Here is a 19552-nt window from a genome sequence, read left to right on the forward strand (position 1 = left end):
GCTACATGTGAACACGGTCCGACGAGCTCAGAGCAGACATTAATATACTGCTTGTAAGTAAGGAGGGATCCAGCTTCCATGCTAAAAAAAAAAAAATATTCGTTTTATTTAATCCATTAAAAATATTAGCCCGTACCTTCACATAGGGGACGCGGTTTTTATCTTCGTGCACAGCCAAGTTGGTTTTAGACACTGTGGGGGGGAAATAATAAAAACGGAAATAAAATGGGAAAAGATTTAGAAAATTCTACAGTCAGTATTATCTAAAAATCAGAAAAAAAAAAACAACTCATCAGCCTTGATCCATCATCCCCCCCGGCCGGCCACCACAGATACGCGCAGATAAGCTTCTTACCATCCAGTAAATCCCGGATTTTGTCTAAATAAATTTCAAAGTAAGAGACCTGTAAGAAAAAAAGTGAGGCTGTATGACGGCCGCGGGCACAAGGCGACATCCATTATTACTAACATGTGCAGATAAGGGGGCCGGGGTCGCTCCGTCATCACCGACTCCAATCATTGGATCTGTGTGTGATCTGTCATCTGCAGACTGAGGCAGAAATCATGGCAGATTTACCTTTATATGAAATTCTAGGTTTTCGTCCATTGAATAGATGTGATCGAATATGTCCCGGGCGATTCTCGGGAGGATTCCCATGAGCTGATGATCGTGCAGCTTCCCCTGAGAAGAGAATAAATGGGACGTTAGCGGAAGAAGGATACATGGCGGACGCTTGGGTCTACGTCCATTATTCCCATATATTACCATAAGGAAGAATAAAATACCATTTCATAGAAGAAAACAAACCTGTTGGATACAGTCACACACAAAACATACAATGCCCTCGAAATCCCCACCGAAAGGGGCCGCAAAGCCCATGAGATTTGCACATCAGCAGCTTCCATTTCTCCACCTTCTAACTACACCAAAGATGGCAAAGGTCCCGTTCAAACGGTGATCGGTGTCATCATTTTAGGACGTCAGCCGTCTGCTGTCATTTCTTATAAAGTGACGTTGTATCACTAGAATATGCCATCACTTTGTGATCAGTAAAGGTCAGAGCTCTGCAATCCAGAGACTAAAGTGGGCGCAGCATTGATTTACCGCAGTGCCTCCCTTTACCACTTATCCTTGCAAAGGGACACCCCCCCAGTCACTCAATAGAGTGGTGCCGGGAAAGATGGAAGGGGGTCAAACACCTGCACTCTTAGGATCGATGGAGGTCCCAGCAGTCAGATTATCGTGGGGATAGAAACTGGGACAGACATCACAAATCTCTAATACATTTACCTCCATTGTGTGGGTTTTTCCAGATGATGTCTGACCGTAGGCGAAGATGGTTCCATTGTAACCGTCCAAAACATCTGAAAGGGAAAAAGGCAAATGCAAAAATAAAAAAGATATTTCTTTTACACATAGATGTGGCATATATATAATATATATGTGTGTACAAACGTGAACCTGGCAGCGAATGGAGGACGGGTCTCAGAGGCTACAGCTGTGCTCGTTTGTCTCACTATATACCCTACTGCTCCTTTCCTCCTTTCACACCATGGATGTCGGGACCCCCATTGCCAGCATCGGATCCACCCCGGTTGCCAGCATCAGTTCCCAACCCCCACCCCCCCGGCGGTTGCCAGCATCGGATCCCCACACCCCCTGGTTGCCAGCATCGAATCCCCCCACCCCCCAGCGGTTGCAAGCATCGGATCCCCCCAACCCCCGGCAGTTGCCAGCATCAGATCCTCCCACCCCCCGGCAGTTGCCAGCATCAGATCCCTCCACCCCCGGCGGTTGCCAGCATCGGATCCCCCCACCCCCCGACGGTTGCCAGCATCGGATCCCCACACCCCCCGACGGTTGCCAGCATCGGATCCCCAGACCCCCCCGACGGTTGCCAGCATCGGATCCCCACACCCCCCGACGGTTGCCAGCATCGGATCCCCACACCCCCCGACCGATGCTGGCAACAGATCCCCACACTCCCCGACGGTTGCCAGCATCGGATCCCCACACCCCCCGACGGTTGCCAGCATCGGATCCCCAGACCCCCCCCGACGGTTGCCAGCATCGGATCCCCACACCCCCCGACGGTTGCCAGCATCGGATCCCCACACCCCCCGACCGATGCTGGCAACAGATCCCCACACTCCCCGACGGTTGCCAGCATCAGATCCCCACACACCCCGACGGTTGCCAGCATCAGATCCCCCCAGCCCCCAGCGGTTGCCAGCATCAGATCCCCACACCCCCCGACGGTTGCCAGCATCAGATCCCCCCACCCCCCAGCGGTTGCCTGCATCAGATCCCCCACCCCCCGGTTGCCAGCATCGGATCCCCATTGATCATACCATCCATGTATCCTCTGAGTAGGTAAAAATGAGCTTAATGGGAGATTGTTTGGACGTATCTCTACGTCTCCCCTGCCTGGGTGAAGGGGGCTTTCACATTCACTAGAGGTTGAATAAAGATTATAAAATTTTCTAAAATAATTCAGGAGTCAATCCCTTGTGGAGCTCAGCAACTCTGCTGGAAGTCATTGAATGGGAAACTTAAGTGCAATATTTTGTTGCATTATTTGCAGGAATCCCAGCACCGCGTGCTATCGCCACCGACCATCGGAAAAGAATGATGGTTCCCACTCACTGACAGCAAGCAGAGATCTTGAAATACAAAGTATAGTAGAAAATTGCAGAACACGTCGTTATGCCACGAAGAGGCATCAAGGGCTGAGACTTGAACACCCCGAATAAAAGAGAAGTAAGACAGTTTTTAGCCTCTGGGGGGCACCACTATTTTAGCCCTTAGGCCATTACTCGGGGGTAGTGAAAGCCGAATTTGCATTTCTAACACATAATTCAGATTTCTGAAAACAAGTAGCAAACCCATCTGGTGTCAGATCGTCCCCCCGCCGCCGCGAGAAATGAATCTGCTCTCTGACAGGTGCTGAAATCGGATATGAGAAGCCGCCTGTCAACGGCTTTGGTATTGACGTCTCCTGAAACGTCTCCTGAAACGTCTCCAGAAAGGAACAAAGAGCGACATTTCTGCATCATTGATTTACAGCCAAGTGCAATATTCACCGCAGAACCTGCTATCAGATCCCACAGGCTGGAAGACCCCCACCCCCGCACTGCATTTATCTCGGAGGTCTCGCCTCCTTCGTGTGTCAGCATGGAGAGCGGTCAACAATGGCCACATCAGACAAAATGAAATGCGCATAAATTCTATCCCCCCGCCCCATTATATTATGCACAAAATAGCAGTTTCCACCTGTAATTAGGGGCCTATTATCTTCCAGAAAATGGTCGTACACGACGGCGGAGAGGGACGACCAACAACAGCTACGTCAGCAGTAAGTAAAGCAGGAGAGGACGCGGCCGAGCACATAAATAATTAACATTTAGCAAGCGAGGAGAAACGCATTATACAGCAGATTTAGGAAACTACCCCCGAGACAATGGAGACGATGCGAAAAGTGGGACTAAGCGACCATCACCTCCCCCCACGTCCTTATCCAATGTCATACAACTACAACTCCTAGCATGTGAACACCCGACCTTAACTGGACTACACTCACAACGTGCGACCAGCACCATAGTTTCCGTAACGTTTGACGCCAATGATTGCGCTATTTTCCAAACTAAAAGAATGGAAATCTAGAAAGACCCAGATATGAAATCAATGGAATTTACTAGGCGTCAAGTCAATCAGCGATCACTTATTGGCCCAATCACGCGTCTCCCAAAAAAAAAAAAAACAGACGGAAAAGACCAATTGTTAATATTATCGTTCTGTCCCCATGCAGCTTCATGTTGTCAGCAGCACCTCCCCTGCTCTGAATAGATTTGCCTTTAAAAAAGTTATTCTTACATATGTTAGTACAATTTTATTAACTAAAGATAACCGCTAAGTTTCAGTCTGAAATCTTCACTCCTTTATTTGTATTCTGATGCCCTGATAATGAGTTTTCAGTCTGATCCAAGTTTCAGATTTAGAGTATCTCAAACAGCAATACAGGCTGGATGTGAGGCCCGTGTGTCCTCCTGGTAATGCAGGCTGGATGTGAGGCCAGTGTGTCCTCCCGGTAATACAGGCTGGACGTGAGGCCCGTGTGTCCTCCCGGTAATATAGGCTGGAACTCAGTTGTGTGTGTCTCTCCCAGTAATATAGGCTAGATGTGAGGTCTGAGTGTCACCTCCCATTAATATAGGCTGGATGTGAGGCCCGTGTGTCCTCCTGGTAATACAGGCTGGATGTGAGGCCAGTGTGTCCTCCCGGTAATACAGGCTGGATGTGAGGCCCGTGTGTCCTCCTGGTAATACAGGCTGGATGTGAGGCCCGTGTGTCCTCCCGGTAATACAGGCTGGACGTGAGGCCCGTGTGTCCTCCCGGTAATATAGGCTGGAACTCAGTTGTGTGTGTCTCTCCCAGTAATATAGGCTAGATGTGAGGTCTGAGTGTCACCTCCCATTAATATAGGCTGGATGTGAGGCCCGTGTGTCCTCCCGGTAATACAGGCTGGACGTGAGGCCCGTGTGTCCTCCCAGTAATACAGGCTGGACGTGAGGCCCGTGTGTCCCCCCAGTAATACAGGCTGGACGTGAGGCCCGTGTGTCCTCCCAGTAATACAGGCTGGACGTGAGGCCCGTGTGTCCTCCCAGTAATACAGGCTGGACGTGAGGCCCGTGTGTCCTCCCAGTAATACAGGCTGGACGTGAGGCCCGTGTGTCTTCCCGGTAATACAGGCTGGACGTGAGGCCCGTGTGTCCTCCCGGTAATACAGGCTGGACGTGAGGCCCGTGTGTCCTCCCGGTAATACAGGCTGGACGTGAGGCCCGTGTGTCCTCCCGGTAATACAGGCTGGATGTGAGGCCCGTGTGTCCTCCCGGTAATACAGGATGGACGTGATGCCCGTGTGTCCTCCCGGTAATACAGGCTGGACGTGAGGCCCGTGTGTCCTCCCGGTAATATAGGCTGGAAGTCAGTTGTGTGTGTCTCTCCCAGTAATATAGGCTAGATGTGAGGTCTGAGTGTCTCCTCCCATTAATATAGGCTGGATGTGAGGTCTGTGTGTACACTCAGGGTACTGCTGTCTTTATCAGCTCATACAACAGCTAAGCTTCTATGCTGCAATAATTTCTTCTTCATGTTATAGTCCGTGTTCTCTGCCCTTGAAACTGTACAAGCTTTCTCCTGTCTCCAGGCTGTGGAGCTCAGTGTGCGACTTCCTTCCCCTAGAAATAGGAGGACAACGCACCCAGCCCAGGGGACGACGCAGCCGGCCAAGCCACGGCCCAGGGGACGACGCAGCCGGCCAAGCCACGGCCCAGGGGACGACGCAGCCGGCCAAGCCACGGCCCAGGGGACGACGCAGCCGGCCAAGCCACGGCCCAGGGGACGACGCAGCCGGCCAAGCCACGGCCCAGGGGACGACGCAGCCGGCCAAGCCACGGCCCAGGGGACGACGCAGCCAGCCATGCCACGGCCCAGGGGACGACGCAGCCAGCCATGCCACGGCCCAGGGGACGACGCACACAGCCATGCCACGGCCCAGGGGACGACGCACACAGCCATGCCACGGCCAAGGGGACGACGCACACAGCCATGCCACGGCCAAGGGGACGACGCACACAGCCATGCCACGGCCAAGGGGACGACGCACACAGCCATGCCACGGCCAAGGGGACGACGCACACAGCCATGCCACGGCCAAGGGGACGACGCACACAGCCATGCCACGGCCAAGGGGACGACGCACACAGCCATGCCACGGCCAAGGGGACGACGCACACAGCCATGCCACGGCCAAGGGGACGCGCAGATTGATATCATAAAACAGGAAAATGGCCTTAAGCAAAAATGTTGTGGACATCACAGCATAAGAAAAAAAAACACACAGCTGCGATCTTCACTACCCTGGTAGCTGCAGCCATGTAAGCTATTGTTTACTGTTATCAACCAGTTCAGGAAATCATGGCCGGCATACACAGAGACTCACATCAAAGGCTGTGGTCTAACAACACTGGAAGCCCCTATAACTGCCGCACACGGGGGGGCTCACTGCTAGAATATTATCCTACACAAGGGCTCCCCTGACTCCGGCCGGGCTCAGAGCGGCAGCATTGCTAGGTAACCTCCTTCACCAAGAGAATCCCTTTAATTACATTAAATCTCTTCTTATGCAGCTAATCTTTGTATAATTCATCCGATCATAAGCAGTGAGATGACCGGCAAAGCGTGGCCCCGACACTACCTGGTAAAGAGGGAGAGCAGACAATCCCACCAGCCACATCCCCGGACCACGGAAGAAGAAACAGCCGAAGAAGCAAAAACGCAAATCAAATTACTAAGTGGCTTCTCTGCAGCAGCTACATGAAGACGTCTCCCCACAGAAGTGCACCTAAATGTTTCTCTTCCGCCCAATCTTCAGTCTCAGAGGCGGCTCTCTAGCACCTGTTCAGACTGTACGATGGATCACAGCCCAGCACCACGCACCGCAGTGTAACAAAGCTGCAACGCCGGGTACGGGCAGGTGTGGCGCAATTACTGGGAGATGGCAGCTATGCTTTTCAATCTGGACACTGTGAACCTGTTATTAGAAAATGACCTATTGTTTAAATTAAGTTTTTAGAATAAATTATATTTTTTCAGTTGTTTTGAAAAAATGTAAAAATCAGAACTCTTACTATTATCCCACTAGACCTTATGCTAAACCTTCACTACATGTTCTGTACAAATGACTTTGCAGTGTCATTATTTCAGACAGTCTATATACAGTAGATAACACAGGATCCACCATTCACAATAGGTGATGTCACAGCTCACCTCCTCCTCCTTCTGTACAATGACTGATAACACCTCTATATACAGTAGATAACAGGATCCACCATTCACAATAGGTGATGTCATAGCTCACCTCCTCCTCCTGTACAATGACTGATAATACCTCTATATACAGTAGATAACACAGGATCCACCATTCACAATAGGTGATGTCACAGCTCACCTCCTCCTTCTCTTTACAATGACCTTTGCCCAGATAAGAGCATGCTCAGTTAATGCTGCTCGGGCGGCATTGTACGGCTGCTTCTGCACCAGGAGCTTGTGCTTCTCCCCCTTCTCGGGGTACACTGTAATAATCGTTACCAGGTTTGCACATCAGGGGACTGCATTATCCACAATATCCCGCTCCTGCACAGCAGATCTGGGAAGCTGAGATACAGGATCACTGCTGTCCTTATTATCTAAATTACATCACAGCAGGAGCGAGGAGCATTTCTTTAACCCTTGCAGAGCATCTGTCCCTCCGCCCTGCTACATACAGGAACAACTATGTCCAGTGAAGACCCAGCAAAAACCTTCCCACACCCTTGTGAGCAGTGATCCGCTTACCTTTGACGATCTGTTTGGCGCAGGCGTTATACACCTGCTCTTGGGTTGTGTTGGGAGGCAGAACTTTATCGAAGATATATGGCTTTCCTTGCTGAAAAAAAAAAAATAAATAAAAATCATTAAGTAAAAATGAAATGAAGGAGCGGTTGAGGCTCCAGCACGGTCCTATTGTGCAGAACTAATCTTCCCAGTCCCAGCGCGCACAGTCACAAAGGCAGCGAGAACGGCTGAGGCCAGCAAAGTCATCTTGCTCCAAGAAAAGGACAACAGCTCCAAAGGGGCACGACACATTTTATAGTGGGCACTTGTCACTTATGCCCCAAAACTTAGAACCCCCCTTTCCAGCTGCGGATCTTTTATAGAGCAGGGCCCAAATCATGGGGCTTTATTCACTTATAGTGCAGGTTTAGAGAGGTGATTAAAGGGGGTTTCCAGTTTCCAAAACCCCTGTTCCCCAGCTTCTTTTAAAAGCAAACTGCGCTTTACTCCCCCTCCCCACGTCCGATGCTGCGTCTCTGCCTCCACTCCCTGTGTCTGATATTGTCATAAGCGCTGATGTCACAAAAAAAGCGCTGCAGCCAATCTTGCTCTTTGCAGCTTGTATCATCAGCTTGGGGGGAAAAAATGAGCACAGGGACTACCTGCTGAGCTGTCGACGTGTTGTCAGCACCGCAGACAATAACAGATACTGGGAGTAAGGGCGGAGACTCGGCACTGGACCTGGGGAGGGGGGAGCATTTTTTTTTTTTTTTTTTAAATAAACTGCAGCTGGAGAAACACGGATTTTCCAGAAGTGGAAAACCCCTTTAAAATATAATCGGACTTTCCAGGATCCATCGAGTCCAGTAAATGCAGGATTAACGAAATTGTACTATAATGTATTACAGTAATTGCATCCTTTACCAGCCCACTAATGAAGAAAAGCAGGAAGATGGAAATCAGGTTCCTCACATCTGTTTTCCTTGGGGCCATAACCTGCATCCGCATTCTGCCAGTAGAGAGGGGACGGCTGTGGTTATTGTCTTCAGCCCAGCACAGACACATAACTCATGACCAGGCCATGATGATGCCCATCAGGGCGGTGGTGATGGAACAGCAGGTTTTTTTTGTTTGTTTGTTTTTTACTATGGGGGCAATTTTAAAAAACTGCTTTAGAAAACTTTAGGGTAACTTCACATAAGTTGGAAAGACAATTTTGAAAATTTTCTGAAGATATTCTGAGTGCTACAAGTTGTATATTCAATAAAATACTGATCTCTGAGAACTAGAACAGGAGGAGCCCTTTAAAAGTGCATTCACATAAGGCAATAACTGTAGATGGTCCCGGCAGTGAGTATCCCACCCATCATGAAGTTATGTCAATCCACAAAGTAGGAAAAGTTCTGCAACATTCCGGACACTTCTCAGTGCTTCATTTCCTTCCCTTTTGAAGATCTGTTCTTAAGTTGGATGCGTCCTCAATGTGTTTTACTTGCCGAGGTTTTCCAAAAGCACAGTAAAAATTTGGGCTATTTTACTGCTTTTTTGGGAAAATCACGGCAAAACTTTCTTTGAACATTTCAGAGAATAATCGTGCTCACCATTTTTAGAGAAGGAATATAAAAACAGAACTCTTGCAAAAAAAACAAACAACGGAATTAAATGGAGCCAGATGGAACGTATTTACTACAATGGCATATAAGGGCAGCATGGTGGCTCAGTGGTTAGCACTGCAGCCTTGCAACACTGGGGTCCTAGGTTCAAATCCCACCAAGGACAACATCTGCAAGGAGCTTGTATGTTCTCCCCATGTTTGTGTGAGTTTCCTCCTGGTTCTCCAGTTTCCTCCCACACTCCAAAGACATAGTGATAGGGAATGTAGATTGTGAGCCCCAATGGGGACAGTAATGATGTCTGTAAAGAGCTTTTCTGGCAAAAATAACGGAACTTGAAACAAAGCTTCAGAATGGAGTGAATGTGTGAACCGAACTTAAATTTATATCCTGGGGTTAAAAATTGTACAGACAATTGTATCTAGTCTATACAATGGTTCCATAATCAGCGGATTAGTTACAATGTATCAGTATAGGGAAAATGTATCAACATCCTGAATACAAATGTAACAAATGTTCCTGTCTGTTCTCAGAGAGCAAATAAAGATCATGGTGAGGACTCGGGTGGGAGCTGTTGTTTTGTTTTGTTTTTTTAAAGACAGTTGAAAAATTCTAAAAGAATGAAACTTTATTTACGCTATTGGAAAGATATCAGAAATATTAATATTGTGTTATGTCATTATTAGATATTGCTCATAGGACAGTTGTATTTTTGGTGTTTTTGTGGCTGGTTATTATCTGAAAATATTGAACACTATGAGGACAGAGCGGACATCCTGGCAGCCCCGTGTGGATCAGCTGGTCCTCCGCAGGAGCTGCACTGAGCATGCCCACAGCTCTATGACTTCATCCCGAAGCTGCAGCAGAATCAGCCAGAACGTCTCCAGCTGCCAGGGAATAATCTGATGATGAGGAGCAGCACACAATGCCGGACAGCGTGGCCCCCGACTCATGCACCCAAGATAAAAGGGAGCTCAGAGCAATACAAATTACATCCCTCCTATGGAAGGTCACACTGTCCTAATGAGGATGCCTGTGGCCCCTAGCCCTGCATGTGGCCCCAGAACCCGGCTGAAAGCTATTATCTATCTACAGCCTCATACTAGTCAGCAGCTCAGGTCCCAAATCTCTGATGGCCTCACTGTCCTTGTCGCCCAGTTAACCCCTACTTCACAACAGCACCCTCTGTACTTTGCCCATCCCCCTCCCCCATCTAAGAAAAGCCTGAAAATCCCCTACCCCTGTATGATCAATACAAGAGAAAAAGAAAAAACAGCCCCCTCCTCTAATTAACCCCAGCGAAAAACAATGCACCCAGCGCTCTCTACACAATGTATAGTCGTCCGCACATACAGGAGCCAGAAACCCCCCCTCCCCCAATATAAGAAGAATATGATGTAAGTGAAGGTTATATAATTGTGTTACATAGGCGGATCTTATATAAACCAGTGACACCTACACTCCCATTATAATATATATATATATATATATATATATATATATATATATATATATATATATATATATATATATATATATATAAACAAAATATATACAAGCAGAAAGATGCAGCCCCATATATAGCACAGGTATATACCACACCACCCCATATAGGTGTACATCATAGTGCACACACCATTATATACAGGAGCATGGGGGCTATATCCTTCACTGATACAGTACACATCATATATATGAAAGAGATGAATGCTGTGTATATATTGTGTATGCACCTCGGCCTTATATGAGACAAGTATAGCTGTGTGTGGGTGATATAAACACATATCTACACTTGTCGCATACAAGATATATACACGGCATCCATCCCTTTAAATGCAGGTGTATTAGCATTGCCTCCCCCTGATATCCATCATAGACTATGATACAATGATATGTACAATACTTTATGTAGATTTGTGTCAGTAGCTCTGCATCCCTTACAGGCCCTGTACACACTACATCTAGATTTTACTTAAGTGCATGACAATTACAGGCCAGGCACTGAAATATTATATAATATATACACATTATATTATTTTATATATATATATATATATATATATATATATATATATATATATAATATACACACACACACACACACACACACACACACTAGCATCCAGATACAAGTCATGCCCGCCTCCATTATATACACCATCCATCCCTTTATAGACAGTTGCATTATGTCTGCAGCCCTCCCCTGCACAGCGCAGGTCCCTGAAGCCCCCTCCATCTATATTGCATATAGGTGACTGCACCCTCCCTGCCTTGTACAGCACAGGCCCTGATGTGCTGGATACAATGTATATATACTCCACACCCCGGTATTATACATCCCAGGCCCTGGTGGATATCTGCACCCCTCCCTCGGCCACAAGCTCTCTCCTGCATAGATGCTGTGTATATATATTATATGAGAAAGAGAGGAATGGCCACATCCAATAGGGTTGAGGATGAATTTAGCGCTATATAAAGGAGGGGTCTGTCTGTAAGGCAGATATATATATATATATATATATATATATATATATATATATATATATATATATATACACACACAGGTGCTGCCAATATATAGCTGATGAATCTGTGTATCCATCCAGCCTGCAGATATATCGCTCTCTCTGTGTGTATATATATATATATATATATATATATATATATATATATATATATATATATATATGCCAGCTCCTTGCACTATATATTATTTACATTATATATAACATATGTGTGTATATATATATATATATATATATATATATATATATATATAAAACACATCATACACAGATACATACATTATATACATCACACACAGCCGCACACACAGGCAGTGCAGACGGTGCGGCCGCCGCAGGTTGCTGTGCACACTGGCCGTACGTCGCCGCCGCACTCACCCCGACCACGATGGTGTCGTCGCCCTTGAACACCGGGATGAACTTGTCTCCTCTCTGGATCTCGGAGCCGTTCAGGGGCCGGAAGCGGCACATCACCTTGATGCTGCACTCGGCGGGATCTGCCATCCTCCCTGAGAGTCAATTACCGCATCAATGTGTCCTGGTGTCAGAGCCGGCGCCGTGTGGCCCCAGCAGCCGTGTGCCCCCAGCAGCCGCCCCGGGATCCGGTGTGAGCGGTCAGAGCCTGAGAGCAGCAGCCGCCGGCAGCAGCAGCAGCGCAGCCATCCTGCATCAGCACCAGCCTCATCCACAGCCTGACTGCATCCCGGGCCCCGCCCACAGCACCGCCTCCCGCACTGCACGACGGGAAGTGTAGTCTGGGCGGTGACTGACAGGTGCAGAGGCTGCGTGTGCACAGAGCCCTACACAGAGGTCTGCGGACAGTCACCGCCGGCTGACGGCTTTCATCAGGGGCTGCAGTTTGCAGCAGTTGGAGAAGATCAGACTGCAGGTAAATTGTCCTGGCTGCCATCATCACCTCCAGTATTTTTTGAAGTTTTGCATGTTTGCAGCGTTTTTATGTTGCGTTTCTATTATACATTTTTGACACTTTTCCGTGCTTTTCTTCATGCCTGTAGTGGATGTGGCTCTGTGAGCGCCCCCTACCTCTGCGCTGTTTAGTCCTCCCCTTCCCTCATTGCTGTTTATGGGAAAGAAGGGGCAAAAGCCTCATGGGAAAATGTTGTAAATGCGAATGTGCCGAATCTCAGCGTTTTTTCACCAATAAATGAATCATTAAAATGTTGCATCACGTCAAACGCATCAAAAAGGAAATTACAAAAAAAAAGTAAAACCCCAAAAAGTCTAAATAAATAGAAAATACGCAGCGTTTCCGCACTTGGGCATTTTTTGCATTTATTTTATTTTTTTCCCCAAGTATTGGAGCGGATCAGAACGGTCTTTTGGTCTTTACGGCCTCAGCAGCCAATCAGGGATCAGATGTAATTTTTTAACTATTTCTGGTGAGCTGTGCACCCGGGGTGGAGGGGGCGAAACACATCCGAGCGGGCACAGTGGATGGGATTTATACAAACCTCCTGCTGATTTATTTTTTGCTTTGGCGGTTTGATCTAACACTTGGATCAATATCAGGCTAGTCTATGATTTTGTACAGACCTCTCGATGCGAGTAAAAAAAATTGGAAATGTGAACAGGCCCTGAGACTTTCAAAGGTGCGAGTGCTATTCGTAAAAACATGGATGTCACAAGGAGAAATATTGACGTCCACAGCCCAAGACACTGATCAGAGACTGTTCTCCTTCACTGTAAATCTCCCATGTAAGAAAGGCCACAAGTTCTCACTAGGGTATAGGTCCGGTGAGGATGGGGCCGGTCATTATTCTCCATCTTTAAGGCCTTTCCTGGCCCCGAGCAGTGGAGACTCCGATGCTGCGATGGAGCCTCGTCCTGGAGAACAATCCTGGTTTTCTTGAAAGCTGAAGACTTTTCCCTGTTCCACTTCTGGAAGAAAGTGTCTTCTAAACACCGGCAGGAGGTTTGGGAGGTGATTATGAGTCCATCTTCAACCCAGAAAAGTCCGAGCTCACCTTTAATAATATCTGCCCGTAGCAGAGCGCACCTGCACCTCGCTGGTGCCTGAGTGGAAGTGGAGGTCTGTGCCCGGTACTGATCCAGCCACAGTCCGTCCATCTGCTCCAACAAGAGTCACACTCATCTCATCAGTCGTAAAACCTGTGAACAATCTGTATCAGATATTTCTTGGCTCAGTATTGACTCTTCTCCTCTGTCTTGCTCAGTGGTGGTCGGGCTCAGCCTCCTTACCTCGGCCGTGTCTCTGAGCACCTTGTACTTCTGTGTCTTGCTCAGTGGTGGTCGGGCTCAGCCTCCTCACCTCGGCAGTGTCTCTGAGCACTGAACACCTTGTATTTCTCTGTCTTGCTCAGTGGTGGTCGGGCTCGGTCTCCTCACCTCGGCCCTGTCTCTGAGCACTGAACACCTTGTACTTCTGTGTCTTGCTCAGTGGTGGTCGGGCTCAGCCTCCTCACCTCGGCCGTGTCTCTGAGTAGTGAACACCTTGTACTTCTGTGTCTTGCTCAGTGGTGGTCAGGCTCGGCCTCCTCACCTCGGCCATGTTTCTGAGCACTGAACACCTTGTACTTCTGTATCTTGCTCAGTAGTGGTCGGGCTCAGCCTCCTAACCTCGGCCGTGTCTCTGAGCACTGTACACCTTGTACTTCTATGTCCTGCTCAGTGGTGGTCGGGCTCGGCCTCCTCACCTCGGCCATGTCTCTGAGCACTGAACACCTTGTACTTCTGTATCTTGCTCAGTAGTGGTCGGGCTCAGCCTCCTAACCTCGGCCGTGTCTCTGAGCACTGTACACCTTGTACTTCTATGTCCTGCTCAGTGGTGGTTGGGCTCAGCCTCCTCACCTCGGCCGTGTCTCTGAGCACTGAACACCTTGTACTTCTGTGTCTTGCTCAGTGGTGGTCGGGCTCAGCCTCCTCACCTCGGCTGTGTCTCTGAGCAGTGAACACCTTGTACTTCTGTGTCTTGCTCAGTGGTGGTCGGGCTTAGACTTCTCACCTGCGCCGTGTCTCTGAGCAGCGAACACCTTGTACTTCTGTGTCTTGCTCAGTGGTGGTCGGGCTCAGACTTCTCACTTCGGCCATGTCTTTGAGCACTGAACACCTTGTACTTCTGTGTCTTGCTCAGTGGTGGTCGGGCTTAGACTTCTCACCTCCGCCGTGTCTCTGAGCACTGAACACCTTGTACTTCTGTGTATTGTTCAGTGGTGGTCGGGCTTAGACTTCTCACCTCCGCAGTGTCTCTGAGCACTGAACACCTTGTACTTCTGTGTCTTGCTCAGTGGTGGTCGGGCTTAGACTTCTCACCTCCGCCGTGTCTCTGAGCACTGAACACCTTGTACTTCTGTGTATTGTTCAGTGGTGGTCGGGCTTAGACTTCTCACCTCCGCAGTGTCTCTGAGCACTGAACACCTTGTACTTCTGTGTCTTGCTCTGTGGTGGTCGGGCTCAGCCTCCTCACTTCGGCCTTGTCTCTTTGCACTGAACACCTTGTACTTCTGTGTTTGCTCAGTGGTGGTCGGGCTCAGCCACTTTTCTATGGTGTATGGGCATCTTTAAGAAAGGTGATTGTAAAGGGCGGTTTCTGATACAGATGTCAAAATCAAAAAAAATTCCAAAATTCCTGTAATATTCAGAAGTTCAGGACTTATATTTTATATAGTGAGAAAATAATTTTATGCAGGTAAACACAACCTCACCGTTATTTGCAGACATCCGAGGATGCGCGCTCCTGTGTCTTCACAAACGTATCCTACCAGTGTTTTCCTTTTGAGACCTTTCACCTCCCCCCTCCCAAGTTCTATACAGCCCTTGTCACCAATGCTCTGTTGCCCGCTGCTTTCCACTTCTGGCCCCCTGCAGAAGTCAGCCCCATCCTGCAGTACATCACTCCTCTCAGCCCCTCTATATATGGTACCATCCTACAAAACATTGCTCCTCTATTTATAGCCCCATCCTACAGTACATCACTCCTCTCAGCCCCTATATACACGGTACAATCATATAGAACATTGCTCCTCTATTTATAGCCCCATCTTGCAGTATATCGCTTCTCTTAGCCTATATACTGTACCATCCTGCAGTACATCACTTCTCTTAGTCCTTCTATATAAGATCCAATCCTGCAGTACATCGCTTCGCTCAGCCCCTCTATATACGGTACCATCCTAGAGAACATTGCTCCTCTCAGCCTATATACTGTACCATCCTGCAATACATCACCCCTCTCAGTCCCTAGATAACAGTCCCATCTTGCAGTACATTACTTTTCTCAGCCCCTCTACATAAAGTACCATTATGTAGTACATCACTGTCAGGCAAAATGTATTTTTGTCCTAGTTTTAAAAATGAGAGATGTCTTAAATCTCCACCCCCTGCTCATTTGGAAGAGACCGACATAGAACTCACTCTTGCTCCCCCCCAAATCAGGAATTGTTATGACCCCCATAAACCCTCAGCCAAAGAGAACAAGCATTCTGGTTTAAACTGGAAATTCCCTCCAAGATCCTATTGTCTAACTGTACAAACTTTTAATGTCGATTTTAATAATGCACATGACTGTCACAAACACAGGGGCCACATTTTTGAGATGTTCTTCTTTTTCCAATTGTGATGGTGTGGTTTTCGTGGCTGGGAGACCACCAGGAACCGGGGAAATGGATTCTGAGCGTCATAGAGATATCATATATTCACTTCATGAATAGTGGTGACAGCAAACATGATGTCTTCATCTTGGATGTGGGACCCCCCCATACCAAGATATGAAATCTGAAGGATTTTTATGTCTTATGCAGCTGGGTGGGTTCATAAAACCGAGCCCCGTGTGAGGTGAACAACATGGGTGTCTCCTAATGTTTTGGCCCCTTACTAAAAACCAGAACGGCCATTTTAATTCATTCTTGCCCGGGACGTCAGACGCATGCCCTCCTCGCTGCGTGGAAGAATCACATTTAATTTCCGGGGAGCCATCCCCCCCAAAGAATCTGAGACCATCACCTCGTGGCGCAGGTTTTGCTATCACTTATCCCTTTTATTTTAATAACTGTTTATGCATATATGTAAATTGTCTCTTTTATAATATCTTGTATATCTTTTGTAAACACTGCCCACTTCCGGGAGTAAATCATTATTATTTACCAGCTTCGTTCTTCTTGTCCTATGTCGAGCAAACACGTTCCTCACCCGCTAATTCACGTTACCTAACGGGTACCCGATCCACCTGTTAAGCGATTGCTGGTGGCAGTATACCAGTATTTATGTGATATTGTGGTTTGAGGGTGGCTGGACGGAGGTATATATACGTTCCTGGAAGGAACGGGTGGTATATATACGTCCTGTCACATCACGTGCCACAATAGTCGACATAAATTAGAGCAGCTGCGCCCGTGCTTATCCTCGGTCAATACCGTGTTTGACCAGCAGGATAAGGGGGCGCCAGAGGGCTGCAAGATCTGACCAAGTGTGTTTTCTTGACAATCACTCCTCTCAGACCCTCTAAATACAGCACCATCCTATAGAATATTGCTCCTCTATAGCAGTGATTTTCAACCTTTTTTGAGCCGCGGCACACTTTTTATACTTAGAAAATCCTGGGGCACACCACCAACCAAAATAGCACAAAATGACACTAAAACAGTCATATTATACATATAGTTAATAATATAGATTCTAAATTTATTTTACTCACTCAGTGTGAAACCTGGGCCTGCTTCGATAAACACAAAAGGGATATCCTGGCAGGAATGGTGGAAAGACACACACGAAGCTCTTCCTCAACAGTTCTCAGTTTCTCCCTGTTTTTAGTTTTTATAGCAGTCAAGCTTGAGAAACCCAGCTCACATAGATATGTGGTTGAAAATGGGAGCAATGTCAAAATAGCTTTGTTGGCCAGAATGCGGAACTCCTTGGCAACAGATAACCAAAAACTGTCCAAAGGAAGATCAGCAAACTTTAGCTTTAAACCGCGATCTTGCTTCAGTTCATAGAATCATAGAATGGTAGAGTTGGAAGGGACCTCCTGGGTCATCTGGTCCAACCCCCTGCTCAAAGCAGGATTCACTAAATCATCTCAGACAGATGTCTGTCCGGCCTCTGTTTGAAGACGTCCATTGAAGGGGAACTCACCACCTCTCGTGGCAGCCTGTTCCACTCATTAATCACCCTAACTGTCAAAAAGTTTTTTCTAATATCTAATCTGTGTCTCCTCCCATTTAGTTTCATCCCATTGCTTCCAGTCTTTCCTTGTGCAAATGAGAATAAAGATGATCCTTCTACAATGTGACAGCCCTTGACATATTTGTAGACAGCTATTAAGTCTCCTCTCAGTCTTCTTTTTTGCAAGCTAAACATTCCCAAATCCTGCAACCGTTCCTCATAGGACATGGTTTGCAGACCAGTCACCATTCTGGTCGCTCTTCTCTGAACTTGCTCCAGTTTGTCTATGTCTTTTTTAAAATGTGGTGCCCAAAACTGTACACAGTATTCCAGATGAGGTCTGACCAAAGAGGAGTAAAGACCGATAATGACTTCACGTGATCTAGACTGTATGCTTCTGTTAATACATCCCAGAATTGTATTTGCCTTTTTTGCTGCTGCATCACACTGTTGACTCATGTTCAGTCTATGATCTATTAGTATACCTAAGTCTTTTTCACATGTACTGTTGCTTAGCTCTATTCCTCCCATTCTGTATATGCTTTTTTCATTTTTATTGCCCAGATGTAGCACTTTGCATTTTTCCCTGTTAAAAACCATTCTGTTGGTTGCTGCCCACTGCTCCAGTTTATTTAGGTCGTTTTGAATCCTCTCTCTCTCTTCTCTAGTATTAGCTATCCCTCTTAGCTTTGTATCATCAGCAAATTTAATCAGTTTACCCTCAATTCCTTCATCTAAATCATTGATAAAGATGTTGAACAATACAGGTCCCAGGACGGAGCCCTGTGGTACCCCACTTGAGACATTCATCCAGCTGGATGTGAAGCCATTTACAACCACCCTTTGAGTCCGATCACTAAGCCAGTTATGAATCCACCTAACAGTTGCCTGGTCCATTGCATACTTGGTCATTTTTTCAATAAGGATAGTGTGAGATACTTTGTCAAATGCTTTGCTGAAGTCAAGATATACTATATCTACAGCATTTCCCTGATCCACCCAGTCAGTGATTCTGTCATAGAAGGAAATTAAGTTAGTCTGACATGACTTGTTAGTTACAAACCCATGCTGACTCTGGTTAATCACTTCATTCTTATCCATGTACTTACATACATGTTGTTTAATAATTTGTTCAATGATCTTTCCTGGTATAGAAGTCAGACTCACCGGCCTATAGTTCCCTGGGTCCACCTTCTTCCCCTTTTTGAAGATAGGAACAACATTTGCTCTTCTCCAGTCTTCTGGGACTTCTCCTGTTCTCCAAGAATTTTCAAAGATTATGGAGAGTGGTTCTAAAATTTCTTTTACGATCTCCTTCAGTACTCTGGGGTGTAATTCATCTGGACCTGGAGACTTGAACTCATTTATGTTAGCTAAATATTCCCTCACAATCTTTCTGTTTACAGATAACTTGGATTCCTCTATTCCTTTAAAAGGACAGTGAAGATCAGTTGATGTTACATTTTCTTTCTGAGAGAAAACAGATGCAAAATAGGAATTAAAAAGTTCGGCCTTCTCAACATCCTCTCTTACCATTTCTCCATTTTCATCCTGTAAAAATCCTATAGCATCTTTGACTTTTCTTTTACTTTTGACATACCCCCAAAATCCTTTTTTATTGCTTTTGACATCTCTTGCAAGCCTTAATTCATTGTCAGCTTTAGCTAACCTGATACGTGCCCTGCAGGATCTGCAGACTGCATTATAATCTTCTTTAGATATGCCTCCCTCTTTCCATTTAATAAACATTTCTTTCTTTCTTTTTAGCATGTGTTTAAGTTCTGTGTTCATCCATCCTGGTTTCCTTAAATGCTTCCCATTCTTCCTACTTTTCGGGATTGTTAACGATTGTGCTTTGAGAATCTCATTTTTAAAAATTTCCCATCCTTCCTGGACATTTT

General features: G+C 46.8%; 1 protein-coding gene across 1 annotated transcript in view; it reads right to left on the minus strand.

Annotated features, from left to right (window-relative positions):
* KIF5C (kinesin family member 5C) overlaps window positions 1–12249 on the minus strand; it is a 47292-nt gene extending 35043 nt beyond the window's left edge. Inside the window, exons 1-6 of the mRNA XM_073647218.1 lie at window positions 11892–12249; window positions 7397–7487; window positions 1292–1365; window positions 578–682; window positions 356–404; window positions 137–192 (exon numbers count right to left, since the gene is read on the minus strand). Of these exons, the coding sequence (XP_073503319.1) occupies window positions 137–192; window positions 356–404; window positions 578–682; window positions 1292–1365; window positions 7397–7487; window positions 11892–12017 (501 nt within the window). The 5' untranslated portion in view covers window positions 12018–12249. The remainder of the gene's footprint in view (window positions 1–136; window positions 193–355; window positions 405–577; window positions 683–1291; window positions 1366–7396; window positions 7488–11891) is intronic.
* Window positions 12250–19552: the final 7303 nt, after the last annotated feature.

This window comes from Phyllobates terribilis, unplaced genomic scaffold (genome assembly GCF_046119375.1).
Source record: "Phyllobates terribilis strain yellow unplaced genomic scaffold, ASM4611937v1 Scaffold_9__5_contigs__length_417890890, whole genome shotgun sequence".
In the NCBI taxonomy this organism is placed as follows: domain Eukaryota; kingdom Metazoa; phylum Chordata; class Amphibia; order Anura; family Dendrobatidae; genus Phyllobates; species Phyllobates terribilis.